This window comes from Epinephelus lanceolatus, chromosome 13, assembly GCF_041903045.1.
Source record: "Epinephelus lanceolatus isolate andai-2023 chromosome 13, ASM4190304v1, whole genome shotgun sequence".
Classification (NCBI taxonomy): domain Eukaryota; kingdom Metazoa; phylum Chordata; class Actinopteri; order Perciformes; family Serranidae; genus Epinephelus; species Epinephelus lanceolatus.
This window is the reverse complement of record NC_135746.1, coordinates 8,877,950-8,904,942: the sequence shown is the minus strand read 5'-3', so window position 1 is coordinate 8,904,942 and position 26,993 is coordinate 8,877,950. Positions and strand designations below refer to the sequence as shown.

Genomic DNA, 26,993 nt, shown 5'->3' with positions numbered 1-26,993 from the left:
TGTGCATGTTTGGGTTTCAGATAAAGAGCAAGGAAAAGAGGCCCCTTTTTCTGAGAACAGGCCACCACCACCACCCACACCCTAATCCAGCATTTCTTTGTTTTCCCACAGGTCTCTGGATCCAAATGTCACCCCCCCTGGACTCTGCCCTGGTCGGGGACCGGCAGTGTGTGACGGACAGGCGAGTGGAGCCTGCGGTGGCTCTCTACTGCGTGGCTTCAAATTGGCCCTAGCTGAGCTCTGCATGGAGCAGCGAGTGAAGAGTCCTGCTATGGTCTGATGTCTCAGCATGGATGGAGTCAGTCAGAGGACTGGCCACCACTAATGAGACCATCGCTCTTCAGCTGAGGACTAGCATTTACAGGATTACTCCCACGGTTTCCTGCTCTTTTCCCAGCTAACTGCATCATTACCAAACTCTCCTAGTTGGACTTTTTCGTGGCTCTGGTTTTTGGTGGATATATACGTCATTCTGATTTTCATATTTCTTTTATTCCCTTTTTTTTTTAATTGTTGGTTTCCCTTTTCCTGTTTTGTTTTTCCACTATGGAGTTTCTGGCTGGACCCTGGAATAAAGATTGGGCTTCATTCTTGCAGTTTTGGTTGACTGTCATCCTGAGCCTCCAGATGCAGTTCAGCCCGGGCGCCTCTTGCCCGGAGGAGTGTCGTTGTGACAAAACGTTTGTGTACTGCAATGAGCGCAGCCTGACGTCAGTGCCTCTGGGGATACAGGAGGGCTTCAAGGTCCTCTACCTACACAACAACCAGATCAACAATGCTGGCTTCCCTCTGGAACTTCACAACGTAGCCACCGTGGAGACGGTGTATCTCTACGGCAACCAGCTGGACGAGTTTCCTGTCAATCTGCCCAAAAACACCAGGGTCCTGCACCTCCAGGAGAACAATATCCAAACCATCTCCAGGGCGGCCCTGGCCCAGCTGACTAAGCTGGAGGAGCTGCACCTAGATGATAACTCCATCTCCACAGTGGGGGTGGAGGAAGGAGCCTTTAGGGAGGCTGTGAGCCTCAAACTCCTCTTCCTCACCAAGAACCACTTAAGCAGTGTTCCCATCGGCCTCCCCGAGGACCTGAAAGAGCTGCGGTTGGATGAGAACCGTATCGCTCACATTGCAGAGGAGGCCTTCCAGAATGTGACACGCCTTCAGCGCCTCCTGCTGGACGGGAACCTGCTGACGGACGAGGGCATAGCGCCTGGGACCTTCCAGGACCTGTCAAACCTCCGTGAGCTGGCCCTGGCCCGCAATTCACTCACCTTCCCCCCTCCGCTCCTCCCGAGTCAGTCGCTGGTCAAACTCAGCCTGCAGGAGAACCAGATTGACCAGATCCCTGTGGCGGCCTTCGCTGACCTCAACAGGCTGGAAAAACTGGATATCTCCAGCAACCAGCTTCAGACTCTGACGCAGGGTGTGTTTGATGGCCTGTCAAGCCTGAGGCACCTCATGGTGCGAAACAACCCGTGGCGTTGTGACTGTGCTGTGAAATGGGTGGTGGTGTGGCTCAAATCTTTGCCCCCCTTCATCAATGCCCGAGGCTTCGTGTGCCTGAGTCCAGACAAGGTGCGTGGCATGGCAATCAGAGAGCTCACGCTGGATATTATAGAGTGCCCCGTGGATGCTGACCAGCCGCCCTGGCCCACTCTCCGCTCCACACCCCCTCCCCCACCCACAACCACCCCTGTCACCACCATGATTTCCACCCTCATCACCACATCCATCCCTTACTACTTTGACTCGCCCTCCCCTCCCTTACCCCCGATCCATAACAACCCTCCTGGGCCTCTGCCTCCGTACGAGGACCCCCTTCAGATCTCCTTCCACGTGGTCAACTCCACCAGTATCGAGGTGAGCTGGGCTTCTTATTTCACCGTCACAGCCTACAAGGTCACTTGGGTCAAAAGGGGCCAAAGCCAAATAAACGAAGGGATGCGGGAGAGGACAGTGAGCGGGGACCGGCGGCACATTAGCCTCACCAACCTGGAGCCCCGGTCCGTGTATCGGATCTGTGTGCACGTGTTGGACACCCTTAACTCCTACAGACCTGGAGAGGATACTATATGCTCTGAGGCCAGGACCAAGGCTGTTGCGTCGACGAAGCCTCCCGGTAGAGAGCAAGCTCCTCAGGAGAGCATCAACTCCACGCTGCTAATGGCTGGGATCATAGGCGGGGCGGTGCTCATCGTCCTGGTGACGCTGCTCAGCCTCTTCTGCTGGCACATGCACAGGAAGAGCCGGTCGTCTTCGACCAAGTGGAAATACAACCGGGGCAGGAGAAAAGACGACTACGGTGAGGCCGGGACCAAGAAGGATAACTCCATTCTGGAGATGACTGAGACCAGTTTCCAGATAGTGGCGCTGAACAATGAGCAGCTGCTGAAGGGAGATTTTCGCATTCAGCCCATCTACACGCCCAACGGGGGCATTGGATTTAGAGACTGTCACCTCAGTAACAACAGCATAGCCTACTGCAAGAGCAGCAACGTGCCGAGTACAGAGTTCTGCCACACGTGATGCGGCGGCAAATAGTAGAGCAGCATTCACACACACATACCAGAAACACTTAATGCATAAGTACACACAGCGTTTGTGACAAAAAACATAAAGATTCTAGTGAAATATAACTGTACTATATATATTTCCAAGTTCTGTCTACGATGTAATTTATACTGTGGATAATAATGTGGGATTCTCTGCTATCTTTTTTATCTTAGAGGAAGAGATACAAGTGTTTCTTTTTTTATAACCAGCAGGGTTTTGAAAGTTGTTTTAATGGTCAGTACTGTACATGAACACGGATTTGTACAATCACGGCACCCTGGGTGTAGCTTCTGACGGACGCTGTCAGCCTTGGAAACGTTGGGGCACATTTAGAGGGCTGGGATCCTTTGCTAACCACAGAAGCAAAAACGAAAACAAAAAATGGCCTTTTTTTTTTTTTTTTTTTTGCTCTTTGAAACAAACCCTCCCCGGTTCAACAGAACAGTAGTAAAGACAACACAGCACAGGGGAAATCCAAACACTGCTGATTAGAGCACTGTGGAAATATAGCACTGGTTCACTGGTGGTTGTAAAAAAGAAGTGCACTTTCTTATTAATGGAGGCAGGAAATGAGCGGAGGTGGTGATGTAGGTGGTTGTGTAGGGCGGATGTCATGGTGCTGTTGAGAAGCCTGGGCTGAGATTTCCCCAAAGTGCCTTCACGTTAAAAGCATCTTTGTTCTGCTGGTTTGCGTTTGGAACAAAGGTGGGCTCAGTCAGGAGACACTTTTTGGGAAAACTCTGGAAAAGGGTGTGTCATTCTCAGCTTTTTTTTTTTTTAGCGAGGAGGTGCAATTTATTAAAAGGAACAAAGGGTTATTGTCCCTAATGAGGTGCATGGATGTGCTGAGACCTGCAGATCCTTGTGAGGGAAATGTGTTCTGCTTCTTTTTGGCGAGTGAGGCCACAAGGGGGCAGCTTCCCTCAGCGTCGTGTGTGGGACAGGAAGTCAGACACAGAGAGGGGAGGAAAAAAAAGCTGCATAGATCATTTTACCTCCACCATTCCCCTGGAGTCCATTACCCAGACGACATTACTCATGCTCAAACAGCATTGTTTGGAGTATTATTGCTCATCGAGCTACTTAATGATGTGGAATCATTTAAAACTAACAGTGTTTTCAGTGTTTGGTGGTTAAATGATATGGATTTTCACCACTGTGGTTGTGTGTGTGTGTGTGTGTGGAGGGTGTGATGAATTTTTGGAGACACACAACGATAATTATACACCCACTTATTTCAACCTTGTCCCGGCGTTCATTAAGGCTTTTTGATAAATTAGGAAATTACAACAATAAGATGGCGCTCCGCCCACTGTCCCCACAATGCTGTCACTGAGCAGCTCATCCCGCATCTCATCCTTCACCCCTTTGTGCACGTTTATGAGACTGTCTACTTCACTTGCTCACCTCAACAATGCGCCTGCTCACTTCACGCCATTACTTCCTGCGATGATGATCCTCAGACTATTTCCCCTCGTCTTCTCATCCCTGCGTGGGCTCAATTAAAACACTTTCCCTGCCCCTCGGCTGCGGGGCCGGGGTTGGTGGCAGCTCTTTGCATGTGAGAGGTCTTCATTGTGCACTTCTTAAGGAGACATTATTTGATTTGACAAGATTTTATTTTGAGGGGCCAAGCTTACAGCATTCCCACCCCCGCCCCCCGCCCCTCCTCCCCGCTCTCCTCCATAATCCTCGACCAAAAAAGGGAGAAAATATGTAGCCTTTATTTTCACTTGGCTGCATGGAGCTCACGGTGGGAGACGGAGTGTGTGTGTGTGTGTTAACTCTTTGTGAGGCGCACAGATTCAGCTGCACGGCGGAGAGTCGACACAAATTTTAGGTGAATGGTTTTAAGGGCTTGTACTCGAGTTATTCCAGAGTGTCGAGATTATCTCTGAGAGGATTTACCTCAGCGCTCTTCAAAAAGTAGCTGCACTTACTGTAATTCCAGCAGTCACTCCAATTGTGATCACATGGATTTTAATTTGACGTGATGACTTCCACAGACCCGGTGGTGAAAATCTGTTTGACCAAGCCGACACAAAATGAACGAATGAACGAGTGAGTGAAATCATCTGTCATGTCATGTAGTGTCATCTTATGTCTTAAAATCTTGTTTTCAGTAATACAGCTGACATGTTTTTGATTTTATTTGTCAGATTGTCTTTTTTAAAGGCAAAATCTCAATCATTAAAAAACATTTAAAGCAACAGCTCAACATTTTTGTTAAATTCTCTTCTCTGTCTTCCTTACTGGGAGTTAGATGAGAAGACTGATACCACTCTGATGTCTGTACGCTGAATATAAAGCTACTACCAGCAGCTATTAGCTTAGCTTAGCTTAGCTTAGCTTAGCTTAGCATCAAACTGGAAATGGGGGAAAACTAGCCTGGCTCTGTCTGCATGTAAAAAAACTGCTGTAAAACCAAATGTGTAACTTCTACACTTATATATTGTACATATTAAAAAAAAATAAGATTAACTATTGAGCTTTAAAGATGCTGACAGAAGGGTTTTTTTTTTTAAATTGCAAAGGCAAATTTGAACTTGAAATTGAACAACATATAAAGCAGTGGTGCCCAACTGGTTGGTCGCGGGTTCATTCTGAATGGACCGCAAATGACTTGTCAAGTGAGTTAAAAACACTTAATTTTGAAGTGCAGTGAATATCTGGCACAGAGCTTTTATTTTGAAGTGCTGTTTCCTGCTGCCCAACACAAGTAGGACGCTTAATATATGCGTGGACCTTGAGCCAGCCAATGAGACATTTGGACCGTGGGGCTGGACCAGTCGGGAACCACTGCTTCAAAATATATTTAAATATATAAATATGAATAAATACAAAGTACTTTAAACAAATACACAAAAAAATCTGATAACAGCAAAAATCATTTTGCATGTGGATCAATAACTGTCTCTCAAACTCAGACATGTCTCTGTTCAGGACATACTGTCACTCGATGACAACAGCTATTCCACCTCACCAGTTCATCTTACATTGAGATGAAATGAAAAATGCTTATTTAACCCTTTTAAATCACATCTTCAGACACATTGTGTACCTGTTTAACAGTATGTGCCACAAAATTACAAAAGTTTCTTTGTTTTCTAAAATCAAATTATGTTTTCTTGTTGGTAAACAAAATATAACGTGCGCTTATTTGAACTAGTACCAACCAATTTCATTGAAAAAAATCACCACATCCACCCATCAATGGATGTGCAACTTTTAGCTGCACAGAGCGAAGATTACGTTAGCTAGCTAGCAACAGCATGCGTCATCAACGTGTTTTCATTTCCCCAGAATATCGTGATCACAGCCGCTGGCTATTAATTATTTACTGTGAGGAAAATGCTCAAGATGATGTGCAAGACATTTGACAGTAACTAACACTACATGGAACATATGACGGGCATCGTTCATCTTTCTCTGATTGAGACTACGATCCTGATGGCGTGAAGTTGCCAGGGCATTACCATTATGACACGCCCACTTTTTAACAAGCAAAACCTTGTTTTAATTTCCAAAACAATGTGGCTGAGGTCTAATTTGTTGATTCATGAAATATTCTGTTTCACTGGGAAATACGTCACAGTACTGAAGCTAACGACACTTTTACTTCTGTTTCACTGGGACTTTAAGCGAGGTTAACTTTGCTCACTTCCTTCGCTTTAATCAGCAAGTGGCTAGCAAGATTTAGGAACTTGTCTTGGGTCTGGAAGAGTTGTAGCAGTTATCCACTGACAAATAGCCTAAACTGTACACACACACACTCTCTCTACACAAACAATCAGGCACCAAAACAAGGTCCCGAAATCTGCCTTGTGATTTGGTTCGGTAGGTGCCAGTCGTATAGGAATCGGTACCATATTGGCACTGGGTGTTGGTACTCAACCTCTGCTGTTAGTGAATTGTGTTACTTTTGGGAAGAGCCAGACCAGATGTTTCCCCCATGGATGTATGTTTGTAAGAGAACTGATAGAGAGTTTAAGGCGACTTGACCTTCTAAATTTATCAGACCAAATGGAGCAAATTCTGATAGTGACAAGTCATGTCACGGGGGTTGTGATCACCAGTGAGCTGCACTTGTGTGTCCAAAATTATAGCAACACACGACCTTCGTCCCTCCCTTGTGTCAGTTAACTTAACCCTGGCTCGCACCAAAGACAGGCTAGTGTAATGAATTAAACCTTTGCTGAACATTAGCCAACAGAAAGGTCTGAACAGATGAAATACAAAAACGGAAAACACTTCCATTTTGTACCTTTTACTTACAAAGTGAAAAATCAAATTTTCTCGAGTGACTCTGGTGAAATTGATCAGTTAGGGCTGATTCTTAGGTGCAGACTCAGTAGCAGTGTGTACATTGTGTTTCTGACTTGTGTGTTATAAATAGGGGCAACCAGCCCCTTAATATTTTTGTCCCAGCTCTCCCCTGATAATCACATTCCCCTGGCAGATAAAGTCAGCTTGTTTTCTGCAAAATAAGATTCCAAGACTTCAATACATGACGTGTTTAGATGGATTTTCTGTTTTTTTCCATGTTGGGTTCATTAACAGTACGATCTTCTGTGGTTATCAAAGCATCTCCACTTTTTATTTTAACCCTTTTCTATCTACTAATCCCCACAGCTGACCATAACCCCACACAGAAACACTTGAACATTTACATCAGATATTCTTTATTATTCTATGTTCCAGATGAAAGGCCTGTGCGATCAAACACGTGACGGTCAAACTGTTGCAACATACCCCCCCCCCCCCCGTCTGTGAATGTGTACTGGAGACAGATATTTGCCTTACCTTTTATGCAGGACTGAATGATTAGCAGAGAGAGCGAGTGAAGTGGGAGGAAGAAAAGATGAGACATAAAAAGATGGCAACAAGGGAGCTGAAAAGAAAGCACAGTTCTCCAACGTTCTGCAGCCATGGCGGCGGCGGTGGCAGCAGCAGCAACAATAACAGTATTAACAGGAAGAAGAAGAACATGAGGCATGACACACACAGTAGCTACCGAGAGACTGTTCATCCATTGTGCCAGACCTTGAGCGGTGCGTGGCTAATGATTCAAGCAGACGGGAGGAGGCTTTGGTGGTTGTTTTGCAGCGTACATTACTCTTAATTTTCTACTTGATGAAAGAACGCGGCTGCGGCGCAGTGACCAATGGAATTACACAAAGCGTATTACTAGCGTCAGATTATTACTGTTTCAGGGTGCAGAGAAGTAATTTCCCTTAAAGCTCATTGAATCATGTTGAAATAATTATGTTTAATCTGCGAGAGGTCACTTCAGACAAAACACACGTTTAAAGTCATCTTTTCTTCCTGCAGGCGAAACCTTCACTGCAAATATCTATTAGTAACATTCATTCAAGGATTTTTGCATGTACTGTATTTAGCTTCATAGCCTTTCATTCGTTCATCACACCGGGTTTTTCTGTTTATTTCCAAGCAATCTCCCAGCGGTGGTTGAGGTACAGTGTGAGCAACCATACAGAGAGGTTTAGAGAAAGAAGGCTGGAAACTTACAATGCATGTGAAACGGCTGTGCTGGGAAACGTCCCGGCTCCTCATCGAGACGCTGCAGTGTTAACGTTGGCCATCCACACCGAGTTTTCTTAGGAACCAAAGTTAAATTTCTGTTCTCATGATGAAATATTGATGTTGTTCCATGTATGTGCCTTGAGGTTGAACTTACAATGTAAAGTCCTTGAAACCTTTAAATGTTTTTGCACAAACTGTAAATACTTAAGTGAAGCTTTTTGAAAATAAAAGAGCCATTGGATTTCAGCGATCACTATCTTTTATTTTAGACATCGAAATGAGAGTTTGTATTCTGTTGTGCTTCGAAGGTCCCATACTGTAAAGTCAAATGTCTTGTTTTAAAAAGAGCAGGTGCAGGTGGTGTATAAATGGTGCCATGTCATTGTTCCAACAGCTCATAATGTTGAAGCCTAAATAGTCCAAAAGTTATCCCACTTCCTGTTTCTCCGAAAATACACACCACCTGCTATTTGTTTCAGTTAACCAGTGTCATTTGAACCATCGATTCTGGGTGTTTTAACCGATCCTTCGTGGCAGTTCCCAGCGCCATTTTAGCCACCAATCACAGGTATTTTCACCAACGCTCCACAGCGTCATCTAGCAGCCTTTCAGCCACAAATCCTGAGTGTTTTTGTTGACCCTTTGCTGTGTTTCCCAGCATTGTTTAGCCCTCAATTCCAGGTGTTTTTACCAACCCTCAGTGGCGTTTCTCAGTGGCATTGGAGCCACCAATCCTGGATGTTTTTCTCGAACCTTTTTGGCAGTTCCTAGCGTCATTTTAGCCAGTGATCCTGAGATTTTCTTACCAACCCTTCATGGTGTTTCCCAGCAGCATTTGAGCTACCAGTCCTGAGTGTTTTTACCAACCCTTTGCAGTGTTGCCCAGCATGGTTTGAGCCACCAAACCTGGATGTTTTTACCAGCCCTTTATGATGTTTTCCAGTGTCGTCTGAACCACCTGTCCTGGGTGTTTTTACAGACCCTTCAAGGTGTTTCCCAGCAGCCTTTGAGCCAGTGAACCCAGACCACCGGCCCATCCCTGCTTTTTTAACAGCCTTTGTGCTACCAAACGTGGGCATTTGAAGCCATAACATGATTTTTTCCTAACCACACATTAACCACAACGTTGTTGAGAAACGTGAAGTTTCAGTGTATCTGCTACAAAATAATATACAAATGTAACACATCTGTGGTTCACATAAACTTTTTCTCGCAATTGGGTTGTCCAGTTGCAGGGAGTGGTTTTGTTGGGGATGGAAATGAAACCTCGGAGCCATGAGCATTTGTTTCTGGTATAATGGGCTGTTGGAGAGATGGGCCGATGATGAGAAATGAGCTGAAAATGTTTGTATATGTTTCTGTAAACCACAGATTCGTTACATTTAAACATTTTTATGGAGCAGATACACTGAAACTTTACATTTGTCAATAATACTGTGGTCAATGTGTGCTTATGTTTAGACACCAAAACCACTGGATTACAGTCAGGAAAAGATCAGTTTTAAATACACACATTTGGTAGCACAAAAGTCACTGGCTCAGTGTCTGTGGATCAAACGCTGCTGGTAAACACAGCAAAGGGTCGGTAAAAACACCTGGGATCAGTGGCTCAAACACTGCTGGGAATCTGAAACAAACTGCAGGAAGTGTGTATTTTGGAGAAACGGGACTGAGTAATGGGTGTTGGTTTTTGGGACAATGGACGGTCGGAAAAATGGCTTTCAGTCCAACGGGACATTTATTTGAACTGAAGGGGGCTTCAAAATTTTAGGCCGAATTTTGGGCTGTCCTTGATATAAATACTGTGAAAGCATTAAAATACCTAATAAACAGAGAAATGCACAGTCCGTATTCAGAGACTGTGCCTTAAAGCGAGCCGTCAGGACGTCTGTGCAGTTGTGATGTCACAACTATACTCTGTAAAGGTAGAAACTGCTGCAACAGTGACATCACAGTCCGTCCTTGGCTGCAATGATGGTGCAGAAACACAGAGAGTGCTGATGTGTATGACCTGGAAATGCTGACCAATCAGAGCAGCCCGGGCTTTTTCATGAGGGGGTCTTAAAGAGACATTTGCTCAACAGGGCGTCTCACAGAGAGAGTGAATACAGGTGTGTTCAGGCAGACAGTGTGAGGAGAAAAAAGTGTTTTCTGAACATTAAAGCACATAAAAAATAAGAATGTGTGACCTTTATTGGGTGATCATACATCCTTTATTAGTTTTGTGTGTTAGATGAAGTTGTCAAGCAATCTGAGGAGAGTGTTTGTACATAGCTAAATCTATTTTGGGTCAGACACTAGTAATTCAGGATCAAAGATGTGTGCTGTACCACACCATGCCAAGTTATCCTCTTATTTCTATACAGGAAGCTTGAGACATCTTAGCGTAGTCACCGCAGCTTAGCGTTCAGCTGGGGAAAATCCAGGATACTCTCTCATTCTACTTGTATGGCACAACTAAATCCCAGAAAGGGCTCTTTCCCCAAATCCCTGTGTTCTACCAACATCCAACTTTTTTTCCTCCCCATGACCACATCCCAGTGTTGCCTCTGCAACCTCCAGCCCGCTAAAAAAACCCACATTAGCCCCGTCTTAATTCACTCTGACAATTAACCACAGCAGAAACACAAAGAGGGCGTGCCACTCTGGTATTCTGAGCGGGAAATTGGTGTTTTTCTCAAAATCCCCACATGTCAAAATGTGATTTGTTATTGCACAATCGGAGGCTTTTTGGGGGAGGCCAAGAGAACTGAGGCTTTGGCACTAAAATCATTTACTTTCCTGTTCTCCCTACTTTGTGTTGTATAATGAGCATCATGAAAGATTCAGTGTGAGCTCACCCCTGTGCATTTGTCAGGAGCGGGTTCTTTGTAACGACCCTCTGGTTTAAAACGGGGACATCCCCATGTTCCCAGGGTTCAGTGTCCCCCAGCTCTGTATTCTCTTAAATGCACTGTAGCTATGTAAAGATACAGTGGAGTGATGGTTTCCTGAGCAGAGAATGAAGTCACACTTCCTCTGTGTGTGCTGTAATTCAGCACCAGTGGATGTTAGGGCCTGTTTGCATCTCACTTGCTAGCTCATTGCTGCTGCTTTGTCATGCGCTCGTATGGTGGTTACTGCAGATATCAGACAGCATTGTTGCAGAAGTGTAGCACCTACCTTCCATTTCCCGACTGGAGCTGCTGGTTCAGCCACCTTCATGTGTGCAGACAATTCATATGCTCTGCTTTCAGATGGAGCCCCTTGAAAATAACACCTAAGAGACACTGTACATCCGTCATCATAGTGATTTACAGATATTAAAATATGTGGCTGTTGATGAAAGAATTTATTTTTCTTTCAGTTATTCTTTTTTACGTGTAATACAATATTATCAGGCCACAAAATCACAGTTATCAGTGGTTATAACCCTCATATGTATTGGTTAAAATGGGCCTGCCTCACTTACTATGTTAAAAGGTATGAGCAGCCACACTGTCAACGTGAGCAGAGCATCTAGAGAATAAGAGGCTCGCCTAGTTTTTGCACGCGACTCACATGGTTTTCAGCAAAAACAGACAGCGACATTGTACCACCTTTCACAACAGTTTCAAAGTCTAGATGTAAATATTCCTTTTAAACAGAAAACATCCTGTTTCCGTTTCAAAATAAAAGCCTTCTGACATTGTTTCTGTGGACAGAATCCCTTCATTTGTTTTAAAAAGGCTTTTCATTGTCAAATATCGTCATGATTGCAGCGGCTGCACGGCTCCAGTGCAGTACCAGCTTTTAACTGTGGAAATACAGTAATTATAGCAGTAGGCTGTTACAGTGTCTGTGTGAACACTGCATGCGTGTGAGACGCAGCAGTTCAGCAAAGTAGTCGTGATGCACTGCTCATGCGGGCAGTGTGAACCGTGCGTTAGGTTCAGAAGGTCTTCATCAGGCGATGGAATCAGCATCTACATTTATTGCCAGGCAGCAACCTCTTATGACCGTAATAATCATTAGAGGAGCAAAGGAGCAAGTCAGGTGATGTTGTATAAAGAGCGAGCAAGTCCACGTGGGGCGAGTCAGTAAAACAGGACTTTCACCTAGGAGAGCGTTTGTGTCCCACGTGAAATCAAAAGTCACTGTACACCAAAGTGAACAAAACTGTGACCCTTTAATGTTGTGTATACAAACAGCCATTTAATTAGCTGATAACGGCATCTTTACCTAATAGTAGGTTTGGCGGGCCCCTTCTATCACACCTATGAGGCTACAAGCCACTGATAACGGCCTTTTGATGGGCTGATAACATCTGAATTGGGAGCTTTTGGGTGATCAGTGCATACAAAGCTTTGCTATATGTTTGAATAACTGTTCTAATAAAACTTTTGAAAGGTCTCCTTACTGTGTCATACTAAGTGGATACCAGACTTCAGCAAAGTGAAATCAGCTGCTTGAAAACATCTGCAGTGCTGTCAAATTATAAGCAGTCAAGTGTGTGTAAACAGGAAGTGACTGTAGCATCACAGGCTGCAACATGACTTCCAAAAATGACAGTTTCAGGGTGAAAATGAAACATTACTCTGTCCTGTAAATGTAGGCATAACTCATCTTCTCACTCATAAATGAACTCATTAACAGGTATATGTTTCAGTTATGCTGACCTAGCTGACATTATTAGGTTGGTGTTGTTTTATTAAACAGTATTTTGACAGGTCCGACTTGTCACCATGTTTTATATTACCTCTGTTATTCTTCAGTGCATGTGTGTCAAATTAGCACCAAGCTAACTGTTGTCAGCTGCTCAACAGCTGTGGCTTTATCATGGCTTTTCTTTATTTTATATCATATAAAGTTACAAAATCAAATTCGTAAGTGTAAATATTAAACGTTTCAGATAATGAAGACAAAGTAATCCATGTGAGCAAAAACTTTCAGACTTTTCAAAATATTCTGTTTCCATCGTTTTTCTTTTCTTCTTTGTCTACAAACTACTGCAACTGTTTACACACAGATGTCAGTGAAACATGTAATCATGGTTTCAGATGTTGTTAACTTCTCCCTGATTTCAGATGATATTCCTGCTGCAACGTGTCAGCTTGTGTTTAGAAGGTTTTGTTAATGATTTTTCGCTGTAGAAAGAGCAGCTGTATTCTGTGACCCCGGCTGCAATGACAAAACATTCTCATTCTGACCTTGTCACATGCCACTGCAAAGTCGTGGACTTTCGATGTCAGCATATGACGTGCAAGGTACCCTGGGTGTGTTGGTTGTTGACGTTCTGGGACACCGTGTCAGCTTCAGGCTGGTACATGGCTTGTGTCTTTTCAAAATACACTTCTGTTTTCACAGGGAATGTACAGTTTGCATACATTCTCTTTCAAATTAAAAGCACTACGTTGGTACAACACAGCAAGTTGACAAAATGCATGTGGTTACGTTTAGCCAACACACACACACGGCCTTGGCTTTACATTCATATGGGAAGCAAACAGCCTCCCAGGATAAAGTCGATGATTGTTGGACTCATCCACCACCCCTCCTATCTACCCTACAACAACAACGTTGTTGTCTGGCCGCGTTTTCACCTGATGCCATCAGGTGCCATTTCACACTGACGGCACCCGGCTGAGTATCATGCCAACATGAAAGGTCGGCTTTTTTTGTCAGTGTTGGGCGCCTGTATTTGACAACTTATAATAATACAATAACATATCGTAGTATATACTAGTAAAACACTCTCAGGGGCCATTTCTTTCTGCTTTATGAGACTTTTACTTTTGATATTTCAAGTACAGTTAGCTCATCATGGCTGGATTACTGAACAGGCCTACTGGTCATAGACCTGGGGCCCCTGCTGGCCCTTACTTGCAAAATGTCATTCAAATGAACATGTACCGACCAGGAGAGAATTAAAATGACCAAAAAGCAACACAAGATGACCAAAAAAAATATATCTCAAAGAGACACAAAACTACAACAAAAAGACACAAAACAACCACAAGGAACACAAAACCATGAAAAGATGCGTAGCGACTACAAAGAGAGTCTGAGTGACTTGTTTCCATGTCTTTGCACATCTGTGCCCAGGGGCCTGTTGTCTCATAATCTGCACATGTTCCTAATACCTTCATATGTAATTTATAACAAGGCTAGGTTTGGTGCAGTCAGCACTAAGTTAACAATGAAGAAGAGTATTGTCGCAGCGTTTTCTGGCACAGTTTGTGTCCCAACATTTGTGAATGCTGATTGATTTAAAAGAAACTGGTGGTTTGTCATATTCCATATGGTGGAAATTAATGAAATGTGGATTTTTGCCTTTGAATTGTTCGCCGAGCAGGTGTTAGCTCTGTTTAGCAGTTTTTTAATCTCTCCCTGCCAAAAAAACATTTAATTTTCTGCTTAGTACGAGCTCTCTAACAGCTTCACTTTGTGATCCTCGTTTAAGCATCTTCTAATCAGCCATTAAAGGACGCAATCTAAAGCAATCGTATTTCAGGTGTTACAAACATCGACATCTGGTAGACTTACCATTGAACAGGCTGCTTTAAAGCGCCACTCTTGTTATTCCCATCTTTCATTGCCCTCGGTAGCCTTTAATTAAAGGCTGAATGCAGGTGAGGCCTTTGCCTCTTTCACAGTACTTCAGGCTAATGCGTGTCAGGATGGGTCACTGGATTTCTGCCCATTTCCTGCCAACAGTGAATGCCATGAACATTAAATAAAGAACAGACTAAATCAATTTAGGATCACCTTGATGTACTTTGAAATTATATGAAAAAAGTGAATAAATTGAAAATTGGTTGGAACAGGCAGCACAGTTTGCATTTATCCCTGTGTGATGGTGAAAGAGAAAACTGCCTTTCAAGTTCTGTTTTCTTTTTTCTTGAGCAATACTGTTTCCTGAAAGTACTTACTCTGTTTGATGCCGGTCTTTTAAACTTGACTTTGTGAGATGAAAGAGACCAAAAACACAGCACAGACTATAGGAATCCCTCCGACAGCATTTAAACATTGAACACAGGGGATATTTTCGGCAATCATCAATCAGGGGACTGTTTGGAGATGCAAATTAAATTTGTCCACCCAAATTTAGATTACCGAGCTGAAGATTACCATGTGAGGGTAAAATGCAAACACAATTCTCGCCTGTTTTTCTGCTTCAGCAGCAAAGAAAATGTGCTTTGTGCCATCGAGATAGCCAAGATGTTTTCTCGAGCAAAATGAGTACTTTGAATACTGCCTGACAAGTCTGCAGGGAGACTCACTTTCAAAACAAGAAAACCGCAGCACTTTCTTTAAAAATGTACACAATATACACAGTTCTCTCTTACAACTTATGAGAAGTGAGTCGCCAGCTGCACACACTCCTAATGGGTGACAAAATGAGTCTTTACACTGAAAACTGCTGTCGAACTGCCTGCAATCCTCTCAGGCCTGGGAGGCATTTAAAGGTGTCGACACAAAGAGAGCAACCCCTGCTGTACACGCAATGATGCAACATACCAACAGGATCCTGCAACAAATACTACACTGTTGTGAGGTTTGCAATGGTCAGTTTGTGTTGACATTATGGCCTAAAGGCATTGATTCAAATATTTGGTCCCTTCTGCAGCTCTAGTTTGTTGGCTTCCTGCATTAGATTTGTTATACTCTAATACTGGAAATGTCCTGAACTCTCATTTATAAACAATGGGCTTTGTGGTTACAAACATGTCTGGAAATGTCCTGAACTATACTGAAATAACACCAACTTTTGTTGCTAGAAACACAGCTGGAAATGCCTTGAACTGTCATTAAAAAACACGCTTTTGTGGCTACAGACACTGATGGCAATGCCCTGAACTCTTGTGAAAAAACACACGCTTTTGAGACTACAAACATGGCTAGAAATGTCCCGAACAGTCGTTAATAAACACCTGCTCTTGTCGCAACAAACACAACTGGAAATGTTCCAAACTGTCATTAATAAACACCCACTGTTGTTGCTAGTAACGCAGCTGGGAATGTCCTGAACTGTTGTTAAAAAAAGCACCCGCTTTTGTCACTAAAAACACGACTGGAGATGTCCTGAACTCTCATTTATAAACAATGGGTTTTGTGGTTACAAACATATCTGGAAACGTCCTGAACTATACTGAAATAACGCCAACCTTTGTTGCTAGAAACACAGCTGGAAATGCCTTGAACTGTCGTTAAAAAACACACGCTTTTATGGCTATAGACACTGATGGCAATGCCCTGAACTCTTGTGAAAAAATACACACTTCTGTGGCTACAAACATGGCTAGAAGGGTCCCGACAGTCGTTAATAAACACCTGCTCTTGTCAGGACAAACACAGCTGGAAATTTCCTGAACTCATTCAAAAACACCCGCTTTTGTTACTAAAATCTAGGCGAGCAATGTCCTGAAATGTATCGTACCCATTTTTGTGGCCACAAACACGGCTGGAAATGTCCTGATCTGTTTGGCAGCCATCTCACCTCGCCATTTACCATCTTCTCCTCCTGATGAGAAACTGAGCTCTTATAAACATGTAATTTGAACTATGTCGTACACATGAAATATACAAACGTAACAGATGTGTGGTTTGCAGAATGTATGGATGAACAAGGTTTACTATCAACTATGACCTAGAAAACAACCATACAATTGAATTTACTCCTCTCCGGCTTCACAGTGGTATTTCTCTACAGTGTTGTCTTGGATTACATAAGAATGTATATCTTCACTGAGTCTGTTGCTTCTATTTTAATTGATTGACAAACGACACTGTGTCAGTGTTAAATGGAGACTGTGAAGGAGCATGCATGTAACATTCTGTCAACATATGCTCAGGATTTGTGTGTTAAGAAGTGAGTGAGTGTGTGAATGAAGATGCAGCGTTCCCATCACACCCCCCTTCCCACAGTAAACAACACACTGAGTTAAAAGAACTGTGAGGAGGTGAGATAGAGGGGAGTGCCGCAGTGCTGGAAGAAGCTTTTACTGAGGGAAAATAAGACTGTTACCACAAAAATGTAAAAATACTCCAGCATTCAAAATCCCTGGAGGAATATTATCAGCTAAAGTAAAAGTGTTGTTTTATAGAAAAATAAATTGGTATCTGTTGTCGGATTGTTTGCCATCTTACTTGAGGTGGTGCTAATTATAACTGCTTTATATACAGTGTTTTAAATGTAAAATCTGCATTTGGTGGAGCAGAATTATAAATAAGCACAAAATGGAAATATCCAAGCATATGCTTTAGAATACAGAGGACAACAAGTGTCACGGAAAAAGTAATAAAGCATAATAAACTAATTGTACAACAAAAAAAGCATAACAAAAATTGTTTACAAATTATTTTTTTATTTTATAACTAATAGCTAAATTACTTTTTTAATTTAAAATGACTAATTTCATTGCATGATATTTTAATGGGCAATAAAAAGAGAACTTACAAAAATAATTTACAAATTAAACAAATTGAATCCATCAACAAACATTTCATTTAAAAACTACAATAATGAATTCATGAATAAATACTGGAATTTAAAAATCTATTTGAAAAACAGTTTTTAAAGAGAAATAAATAACTGGGCATGCAAATTGAATTAAAAATGCAGATTTACAGAAGAATTCAGGACAATTTCTAGGGATGAGCGACACAATTATCTGTATCAGTGTCTGTTTAACCAAATGAATTATCTGTATTTGTACCTGTACTCAGTTTGGGCAGCATTTGGACTGGAAGTGGGTGGGGTTTAAACTGGAAGTGGGTGTGGCCTAATCTGTTATTTTAAGACTGATGTTGATTTGGGTTGATCTGAAGTTGTATTTATTATCTATTAAGAAAACATTCACAGGACAATGTCAGAATTAAGCTTCAGGTCCTTTATGATCAAAAGACGAAACATAGTTACCTGAATGAGGATTTTTCTTCATCACGAGTACAGACGTTGACACATTTTGCACATATAATTCTCATATTTGTATAAAGTACATGATCTGTACTGGATACTTGTTTAATCTGAGCATACTGTTCAATCCTAGCAGTCTCCTTTCCTATTTTCATTTCCACTTCCCCGTTGCGTTTTCTTTCCTGTTACCCATTCAGTTTGCTCAGGGTTTTATTTATTTATTTATTTTTGCACCGTCAAATTCATTGTTTTCAATGAAGAAGCATGGCAGGCGCACTCAAACACTGGAGCAATGCCATCTCGGTGCATACACATTCCTCAGCACCAATTTTTTCAGGGTGTGAAGGCTGCCTCGAGATAAACTGAGCGCAACTTTGGGAACACAGCGGCGTGCACCGCATGCTTTGGGTCGAGGAACAACCAATCACAGCCGACAGATATCTTTCCCTTCCTTCGTAAATATCAGTCTGTAGTAGTCTACCCAGAGCTTTACATCTGTCCCACAGACGATAGGCCTACACACTAAACAGGTCCTGGAAGAAGATCAGCTCTGCACTCAGGATTTCAGGTAAACAGGCTATGATACGGTGCTTGTTATGGTTGCTTAGCAACCTCACATGCAAGCTTTTGAAAACTGGCTCAAAAAAGGCAAAAAGTAACGTCTGACCTCGCGTTTTCCAGGCGGTTAAAGACACGCCATTTTACTGCCCCTTAGTCATTTTCTACTTTCAGCCTCTCCATTTAGCCTTTTGGTGACACTGGTGATCCTCCCTATCAGAACTGCACTTAAATCTGAAGTAAGTGGGGTTTTTTTTTTTCTTTCTTTTTTGCTAAATAATGAGCTGAAGGACGCTGCAAAGCTCCAAAAAGCAGAGGAGAGCTGCAGATTCAGGTGATAATTCTCTGGAGTTTGTCACTACGAGTGACCCCTTTCACATTGTTACTGCACGTTGCTATTATGAAAATATTAGTTATAGCCACTTTAAGAACAGCGCTTAATTTAATGTACCTAATTTCATTTCAGTGGAGTGTGGCGTGTTGGCTTGAACACCACACAATAAAAACACTGTGGTTCACAGGAAATACAGTGGTTCTCTGAGGCTGCTTTCACACTCTGCTTGGTTCGGGTCAGTCAAACTCAAGTTTGTTTGCCATCTAAGTGTGGTTCGTTTGGGCAGGTGTGAACACAGCAAAACAACCAGACCGAGACCTTCTTGAAGAGGTGGTGTCGGTCCGGTTACAAAGGAACTCTGGTGCGGTTGGTTTGTGGTGAGAATGTGTTCCGACCTGGATGTGAAGCAACTGCAGTCACATGACACATTGTTTATGTTGGTTAAACATGAGCATGTTACAGTCCTGGAGCATTATTAATGTGCACCTCCTCCTGTACTGCCTTAATATACACATTCAGCACATCCAATGCATCAAAACATTGTTTTCTAGTTGGAGCCGCGCCTCGTTTTCAAACTGTATGGTTTGACTAAAATGAACAATGACAGCAATATAGTCCACGATGAGCAGCGCTAAAATCAACCTGTGTAGTTGTCCCTCCATTGTGACATTACAAAATGTCACATTTATCTTGCAAGTGTACTCTTCTTCAACGTTTGCTTTACTTCCTGGATTTTTCCCACATGGAAATTCTGACCAATCAAGAGCAGCTTTCTCACACAAGGCATTTGATTTGGTCCGCTTGTAAATGCTGCCGTGAGAACACGAACCAACTCTAGGCAATTATACAACTTTGGAACAACATGAGTCCCTGATTCAGACCAAAGGAGAAAACTCTAGGTCTGAGAGCAGCCTTAAAAACTATGCTCATCCATACGGTCAGCTTTAAAAATGAATCCCCTCATCATAAACGTCCCTAGTTCATGACATGCTTGGTGCTCTGAGCGAAGTCAGAGACATCACAGATTCCCTTGTCTGTTTTTAAAATGCTGCCTTAATAGGTCTTAATTATCTGCATCCATAGCTGAGTGGCACTGTGACTGAGCAGACTCCGTTCATTAGTTGCATGAAGCATCAAGTTGTCCAAGCACTTCCACTCATTCTCCAAGCTAACAATGTATATGTCTCCGCTGTCTCCGGCACATTTTTCTTTGGTATAAAATTCATCTTTAGTTGTTTCGACACAAAGCTACACAGAGTGAAACTTGTGCATATTTGTATGCTAATTGGTGATTTCTCAGTCTAGCATATGCAGCAGTGTTGGGTGCTTTAGAGAGGCTGTTACCATGGGAAAGGTGATTTCTCCAAACACATCAGTATAGAGAAATAATTGGTACGGATCTAAACAATGCTTCCTCTTTGTCTGGCTTCCTTGATTGAAAGTAATTGTGCTTTCACCAACAGCGACTTGAATTTTAAAAAATATACAATTTTAATGTCGGAGAAGGGCGAGCTGGGGATGATGTTTATTCATGCACCGCACGTAACAGCAGCCTCCACGTTTGCAATAAATTCATGGCTCTGGCTGCGAGTTGTTTTTCTTGATGAAAAAGTCATTCATGGCTACACTAAATATGAACCCAGCGCTTTCAATAATTAAAACACCACCTGTCAGGGAAACTTAGAGCAAATCCCCCAGTATCTGGCCAGATTCAAGTTTAACTTTCTCCCCTGGACCACATGGAGCATGCTCAGGCCTCCATATGTCGGGCCAGTGGGTCAGCGGAGTCACAATTCCAGGTGGGACGCAGCAGCTGTGACCTCAGAGCGAGACTCACCGTCTGGTGGCGCCCGTAATGAATGAAGACGGTGATGAATAGTGAAGGCAAAAGGCTCAAGGCTTTCTGGAGGTGACCAGAAGGAAACTCGGAAAATAGTTTCTCTTTTTTTATTTTATGTTGTACAAGTTCAGACGGTGCAAGGCCTCAGCTCGGAGAGATTTACTGACATCGCTAAAGCTCTGCAGTGATTCGAAAAATAAAAAGGTGGATAACTCAAACGGATAATCAGGTTCCTGCTCCTTTTTATAAAAGAGAAAAATCTGAATATTTCCAGTGTTTAATATTGTGATTTCTTTTTTTCAAATAAGCTTGTAAAAACATCTGGAATGTAAAAGCATGGCAACCTCTAACAAAGATAGAAAGAGGACAGGAATAATTCTACATGTGAAAATAAATTCAGACCCGTATGTTCCCAATAGAGATGCAATAATTGGGATGTCACTCGAATCTCCAACAATAAGGCATTATGGGATGTGTTTACGACAGTGACAATGACTTGTCAGTCAGACTGAATGACTTGCTCACTTAAGGTCAAGCTCTCCAAACATGAGTTATGAGGAACCTTGATATCAGACAATGAAGTCTGCACAGTAAAAATGTCAACTTAAATTCTCTGGCATAAAATATTGCAGGTGGTTTTGTTTTAGCAATAAACATTTTCAGCATTTAAAGAGAGAATCAAAGTGGTATCATCATACTAAGCTGTCTTTTGGTGGTGTTGTTGAATGCAAGAAAAGCAACTTTATCGATGCTGTAAAATTTAGGTACTATTTATGTTAAATCAAATAATATTTTACTATTAACTCACTGTAACTACATTGTTTTGTCAGTTCCAAGTCAAACTTGCGACAGAAATGGAAATCAGGCCTTGTTAGAAGTTGTTTACCAAAGTAGTCGCCATTGTGCATTTCTGCAATCCACAAATATGTTAAATTTGTACATTACTATGCTCTTTGTTGCGCAGTGCTGGCCAGAAACTCAATGATGTTTTGGTAAAAAAACAACCGCTTTTTGTTGTGCTACTGCAGCCAGAAACTCAGCAATGTTTGGGTAGAAAAGAATAACTGTTTTTTGTTGTACTACTGAAAAAAAACCATAAACAAACCTTTTTGTTGTACTACAGCAAAAAAATACTGCTTTTTGTTGTGCTATTGCAGCCAGAAACTAAGTGATGTTTTGGCAAAAACCAACCGCTCTTCATTGTGCAATGCTGGCCAGAAACTCAATGATGTTTTGGTAATAAAAAATGCTCTTTGTCATACTGTTCCGGCCAGAAACTTAGCAATGTTTAAGGGAAAAAAAACTGCTCTTCACTGTGCCACAGCAAAAAAAAAAAACCCAATCGCTCTTCATTGTATTATCTCACCAGAAAACACGGTGATGTCGTCCATTTTGTAGCAAAAATGTCTAAAATGACATACCCAAATTTAAAATGACTGTAGCTTCTGAACCGCTCTGACTACATGCATGCATGAGGTCTTGCCAGAAAGAAAACTCTCTGAAGTTTCTTGTGAAAGTGTCAGAAACACTCTAGGTGATACAGAGACACAGTAATGGGCCTCTGAAGTCAGTAAAAAGTTGAAGATTTTGCCTAAAATAAAATAAAAAATGTTTTTCAGGATGAATAACTGTCTGTGGCTTCATCTGAGCAGGTAAATGACACTATGGGGCAGTAGGCACACTATCAATGAACATTTGTTACAAATTTGAAGAAGACTGCTCAAAGTATGACCATTCTACAGTGTTTTTTCCATGAAAAGATCCAGACGGAGCTCCAAATGACAAGTCGGTCACTCGGCTTCAAAACAGTACTATCAGTGATCAAACAACACTCAGCCAGCTTCAAACATTGTACCTTATTGAAATCAGGCGTGATTGTGATAGCTGATGTTGTTTATGACACAGAAACACCATAAAATATCACCAAATAAAGCCATATGAAACGTGAAAGTTATGATCCCACTTTCTAGACGGTATATCTCAGCCAAAAACAGTGGTACGAGTGAGACTCTTACCTTTTATAAAACAGCTACATGTTCACTGACGGCTCCACATAAGATCGCGAGTAATCCTTTAACTTTTCCCGTCGAAAAACGGCATGACATGACTTGTCACCGCTCATTGCGATTTTGGACTTTGTGTGTTTAGGCTGCTCTGGTGCGAAATCCATAATAAATTTTTGAAAAGTCGAGAGCTTCCTGAATCCGGCAATACCAAACATCACATGGTTTGATGACGTAGTGCGCCTGGGAGATACCATTTAACAGAGGAGGGGGGGAGCGAAGACGTCGGCGTCCAGGCGGAGTTAGAGAGGTTAAAAACAACCGTTTTTTCGACATGTTTCTGTGGAAAAACAACAGCTTTTTCATCATGTTATCTCAACAGAAAACATAACACAGTCTCAGTAAAAAACATTTTCATTGCACTATTCCTGGTGGAAAAACAACAACAGGTCACTAAAACATGTCCACGTTTGCTGCCCTTAAAGCAGCTAGAAACACTGGTGACTGGGCTGTTTGTAAAGCATACGATCTGGGTTTCTTTCATTAAATGAACACTCGAAAAATCAAAGTTGTGATGTGTATGTATGTAAAATTATATGACATGTTAAATAATGAGTAAAACTTCTAAGTAGGGCAAAAACATATAAAGTTTAATCGTCTATTGTTAAATGTAAATGAAATGTGTTGCCAAGAAGTCTTGAGTTTTTCATTTTTTACAGTGCGTTGAGGTGATCTATGTTGAGGAATGCTGTTGGCTCAAGTTTCAACTTTGCTCCATTGTTTTATCTCTTGTGCCTTGAGTTCACATAATGATATGGGAAATCCTGTAGCTGTAATATAAGACCAGCGTGAGGGCTGTGAAGTCTCCTTGAGTCATGGACTCTTGTTCTCAGCTGCATTCTTTGGGCAGAAGTCATAAATACCCTGAGTGAGAGTAAAGTCTGTGGTACTGCAGGCTCCCAACGAGACTTTAATGAGCCAAACATTTTCTGCCAGTTGTGATGGAAAGACTGCAAAGTGTTGTTTGTTGCCTGGTAAACATCTGCAGCTGATGTAACGCTGGCAAACAGCTTTAGATGTGCACTCATTTACAGTCAGGCGGAAATTAGAAATCATTTTTTGGTAAGACATCAGCATATATATCCTCGGTAATTGTTTGAATCTGCTGCAAATTGCTCCAAAAGAAGGAATTTTATTTATTTTTCTGCCTTTATGGGGCTCTGAATACTCTGGAGACTGGCAATGAGGCACTCACTGAATTGGTGCAATATTGTTAAAGAGCACTGAAACTGGTTTGTTCAACCCAGAATCAAAGATACATATTTTTCCTCCTCCCTGTTTTGCTGTTTATCAGTTTAGATTGTTTTGGTGTGAGTTGCTGAGTGTTGGAGATATCGGCTGTAGAGATGTCTGCCTTCTCTCTAAAATGATAGCACTACATGGCACTCAGCTTGTGGTGCTCTAAGTGCCAAAAAATACATTTCAAACAACTCAACAGTGATGTCTCTTCCCAGAAATCATGACACAGTAACCGAAAATAATCCGCAGACCTTGCTGTGAGCAGTTTGTTTGAAGGAACTAGGCCTGTCACGATAACAAATTTTGCTGGGCGATTAATTGCGTCTGTTTTTAGACCATTTTTTAAACTTATATAATGATAATAAATTCATAATGATGATGTACTCCCTTTTAAAGAGAAATAAACATTTATTTAACAAGAATATTTAGGAATGCAAAAAAGAAAATTTAAATATCCGAAATAACACGTAAAAATATCAAAATAAATACAAAAAATAGACTGTCAGTCTCTCACTCTCAGATGTGCAGTTAAGTTGGTCGTATTCGCTCTTTTTGTTGAGATGGTTTTAGAACACTCAACTCTCTGTTTTCTTCTCTGCCTCGTCTCCCTCTCACGAAGATCGCACTGTGTGTGTGTGTGTAGCCCATAGCCCCGCCTCCCCCACAGAGACAGAGACACTTGATGACAAGAGCTTTCCCTCCGTTCATTACGCTAATGAACCAACTCACCAGGCTGCCACACGATGCACGGCAGTGACCGCTCTTGTTGTCCAGTCTCTTTGGTGGAGAGAGACGAGGAAAACAAACACGCATGAATATGGCAATTAATCGCGTCCGGAAAAGTTACCGTCTCCCTTTTAATTTACCGTGCAATTAACCGACTTATTGCATATCGCGACAGGCCTAGTAGGAACGATTTTTTATTCTACCGAACTACACTTGCTAAAGTATCACAGCAGAGAAGCCAGCACGCATAGCTAGCTAGCGTTACAGCTCAGTCCATGGAGTTCTCCAGGAATGAGCTCTAAAACCCAGAAATGAGTTAGCATCAATTCACTCCTGGTTCCCTCGTATCAAAGTCAGTGGGTTTTTGGCTAGATGCCCGAAATAAGGTCCATGGTTAGCACAAGTTTAAAGACTTTCACGTTTTATTCTACGACATTAAATGTGTGGGATCATTTTGAGAAGGTGAAGGACGAACCCAAGGTGATATGTAAACTCATCTTCATTGGTCGACTACAAACATGACGTATCATCTGAAACATGGAAGTAGCTACATGCCCATTAGCCCACAGCGTCATTAACAGGCGGCTCGCTCAGTGTGTGACGTGCACTTGTAGATAAAATATAGGCCTATATTAATGAAGGTTCATTAGTACGGTTTTGTGTTTCTCTGTAATGTAGCACAGTGTTAACAATGTTACTGATACTATTCTTTCTCACACCTTCAACTCAAACCACCAAAATATATCATTTAATCATTACATTAATATCAGAAACATGCAGGAGACTCGTCCACTCATGTACTGTGATGATGACTATTGGTCACCTAGAAACATTCTTCGTCGGTGGCAGCCCTACCGCAAGTACATACGCAAAGATAGATGAGCAAATCCATTCACAAACTTCATCCACAAATATCACAAAGACGTCCACAAGCACAAATAAACACACAAAATAAATCCACAAATCCACACACTGAAACACATCCACGTGAAACACAGGACACTGGTGTGTCTGCTGTGGTTTTGAATGTGAGAACAATTTGTTTCTCCATAGGCCATGATTTAATACCTCTATTAAAAACATGAAAATTGTGTTGCATTTTCAATTTAGTCAGTAGACAGTTTCATAGTTCATAATCATTCAATACTGCACCATGTGGCATATTATTTTTTTGCTTTACACAAATTGCACTGCAGAGTGAGAGTTATTTTTGCATGTTAAAGATTAGCTTTGTTCATTTATTGTCATGTAATTGTTGTTCTTCTTGCTCCTGGCGTTTGCAGTAGTTTCTAATAATGAGCGCTGAACTTTTATTTTATTTTAACAGAACCCAGGCGAGCAGAAATATGTGTGTGTGTGTGTGTGAGAGAGAGAGAGAGAGAGAGCTACAGTTAAGTGTTGTTATCACAGGAAAATTCATCATTTTAATCTTTTACTTCTGTCCTTGGCTGCGAGAAATAAACAGGAAATGTTCTGCTGTTTCCATTACTCTCCAGCGACACGCTGACAACACAGAAGATGTTGTCGAGACTATTTTTTGACTTGTTGAAAATCCAGGCGCCTGTTTCGTTCTCTTGAACTCTCATTTCCAGTTTCATGTCTTCTCGCTGAACCTGTTCGACTTCCCTCTTAGAAGGAACAACTCCTCGCAGCCCCAAACAAACATTTCAGTCCAAATTTGGGAGCTCATTAGAGTCTCACACATCCGCCGAGAGCACGGAAAAGTGAGACATTATGAATTGATTTATCTGGACCATAAAAGCAGAGTGCATTAGCATGAGAGAAGATGAACGTCGCATTTGAGATCAGCAGAGGGGTGAGAGTGGTGTTGAATTAAACAGACATGTTTAACAACCTGTTAACAACTCTCACTATCCTGCTCGCCCTCCTTTTCTTTTCCTCTCATTTTAAGTAGCTGAGACAAAAACCAGTCGCGGCCTGAACGGGGGCGAGATCCCACGAGAAAGCTTGGAGAAAAGGGGCCGCCGTGGAGAGGTGGTGACAGTTCACACAGCGAGACTGTAGAAGAGTCCACCCGAGACAAAAAGCAGAAGCCCTTTGTCTCACAGCTGGGGAAAGTGTGGCTCAAAGCTGTTTAAATGTTATGGCGGGTAGGAATGGTTCTTATGGGCCCCGGGTCCGGAGTGCACATTACATGTTAATGACTTGGAACACAGACAGCAGAGCAGAGGCTCAAACTGCCAATTAAGCATATGCTGCAGACGCCACTGGTGTTCAGACACAACCATCTGATAG

At 42.1% G+C, this 26,993-nt stretch overlaps 1 protein-coding gene across 2 annotated transcripts in view; it reads left to right on the top strand.

Annotated features, from left to right (window-relative positions):
* flrt2 (fibronectin leucine rich transmembrane protein 2) overlaps nucleotides 1-8,346 on the top strand; it is a 65,433-nt gene extending 57,087 nt beyond the window's left edge. For both annotated transcript variants that reach the window (XM_033648389.2, XM_033648388.2), the window contains exon 2: nucleotides 112-8,346. In XM_033648389.2, the coding sequence (XP_033504280.1) occupies nucleotides 547-2,529 (1,983 nt within the window). In that variant the 5' untranslated portion in view covers nucleotides 112-546 and the 3' untranslated portion in view covers nucleotides 2,530-8,346. The remainder of the gene's footprint in view (nucleotides 1-111) is intronic.
* Nucleotides 8,347-26,993: the final 18,647 nt, after the last annotated feature.